General features: G+C 37.8%; 1 protein-coding gene across 1 annotated transcript in view; it reads left to right on the top strand.

The window, feature by feature from the left end:
- Positions 1–549, top strand: part of LOC110033038 — a gene marked incomplete at its 3' end in the record, with an annotated part of 13947 nt that extends 13398 nt beyond the window's left edge. The window contains 1 exon segment of the mRNA XM_020736886.1: positions 511–549. Within this exon segment, the coding sequence (XP_020592545.1) occupies positions 511–549 (39 nt within the window).
- Between the last annotated feature and the right edge of the window lie 1395 nt (positions 550–1944).

The raw sequence follows: 1944 nt of genomic DNA, 5'->3' as shown, positions 1-1944 counted from the left end.
TCCCCGCAGCTGCTTCCCCACAGCAGCTTCCTGGGGCAGCGCAGCTGCAGCTGAAAAGCTGGGAAGCTGCAGTTGCGCCAAACAGAGCCTTAGAGGTGGTGTGCGTATTTGGAGGTGCTTCTTACAAGACAAGTTAGTTTTTTACTTCAAACCATAGGAGTTCTCTTGTTCTTCCTTTGGGGAGGGAACTTTTAGGTATAGTTTTCCTTTGAGCTTGAGTGTTTGTATGAGAGAGAGATTGAGTGCAGTTTGTGAGAGAGATTTTGAAGAGTTAATCATTGTAAAACATGGAGTTGTTATATTGCTAAAGGCGCTTGGCTTGATTGTAACTTTGTATCTTCTTACACCTGTATCTTCAAATACATTCAATGAAATTCTTCATACTTTTCTCTCATGTATCGTAGCTAAATCTACTTTCATGTTCCTGTTAACTTGTATGCCTTGATTGCAGCCTCTCGGTTGACGGTAATTTATGGAAATGTATTGGCTGACTTGATCAACATCTTGCAGCTCAAAATACATGGAAGCTGCCCTGGGGAGCTCGACGATGTTTTAAAACTTCAGCAGCAGTAGGTCAGATTGGTCGTACTGTGATTCTCTATAGGCCTAGCCAAACAAAGATGAAAAAGAAAGATTCTGACAGTAGCAAAAAACAACAGCAAACAAAGCCTGTTAAACCAGTCACCATATTAAAGGCTTCAAAGAAGAAGCAACTAACAAGAACCTTAAGTTGATCCCAAAAAAATTCTATTCCTGCTACTTTGGTGGTACGCCTCTGTGATCACTCCTTTATCTTGTTTTCAGCATAAAATCCTTTTTTTGTTCCCTATGAAATTATTCATAAGAAATCTCTGTAAGCTTTTATATTCTTTCTATGATTTTTTCATGCAATGAATAACATTCTTAGTTGTAGAAAAAAATAGATGAAGTATTTTTTGTAGTAAAAGAATCTGCATGTTTATGCTTCCTGCTATCATATTAGATGTCATAATAATCTTTTAAAGCAATAATAAGGCTCTAGAAAGCCCTTTTGCTATAGCATGGCTATGAACCGTTGAACTATGGTTAGTTTGCCCATTACCAGCCAATTAGTCTCTTTCCTAAGAGTTCGTCATAATTTACAGTGTGTGGTTGGCTTATGCTCTAACTTGAGGGATGCTTTATGGCAATCTCTTCAAGAAAAAGGCGAGCACCTATGGTATTTTTAGTAAGGTGGTGTTTGGTTGCGAGTGTAGTATGTTTGATTTGCGTGTATTTTGACTTTTTTTTTCTTATTTGACATGGAGTAAATAAAAAACATGGTATTTATTTGAGGTATGTGTGATTCATCCATAGGGTCTATTCCTGTAGCTCTCAAACTCGCTCAATTTCAGTGAATTTTAAATACATGGAGCATGGATTCCATCTCACGATAGCTACAGTGTGTCATATGAGCGTAGATTCCTCGCGATCGGTTGTACCTCCCACGAACACGGATTCCTCGTGATCATTAGTTCCTTTCCCGAATGTGCTGGCTCCTGTGAGTATTAATTCTTCGCAAAAGCCACAGTGACTCCCATGAGGTTGGTACAATGCATGCTATGAATGTAGATTCCTTGCGATCGCCACAACGCTCCCTCTGATTCCATCTATCATGCTGCTCTTTTCGACCGAAGATACCCTTCGCAGAACCCTTAATGTTCTTAACTACATATTTTTGAATTGATTTGGTGGATTTTCTTTCTTCTAATTTGATTCACTTATTTTATGCACTCAAGTATTAATTGGAGTAAAAATTAATAGTTGGTGTGATTAAATGATAAAGATGAATTGTTATATTTTTGATTAATTGATTGAATGATAATAATGAATTGTTATCCAATTGGGATGATTTTGGAATGACACAGTAATGAGCAGAAGTCAAAATGCTCCAGTTGTTCATGCTAGAGTCGCTAGCACAATTAT

The sequence above is a fragment of the Phalaenopsis equestris genome, unplaced genomic scaffold (assembly GCF_001263595.1).
Source record: "Phalaenopsis equestris unplaced genomic scaffold, ASM126359v1 Scaffold001081, whole genome shotgun sequence".
Taxonomy (NCBI): Eukaryota; Viridiplantae; Streptophyta; class Magnoliopsida; order Asparagales; family Orchidaceae; genus Phalaenopsis; species Phalaenopsis equestris.
This window is presented reverse-complemented; position numbering and strand designations above follow the sequence as displayed.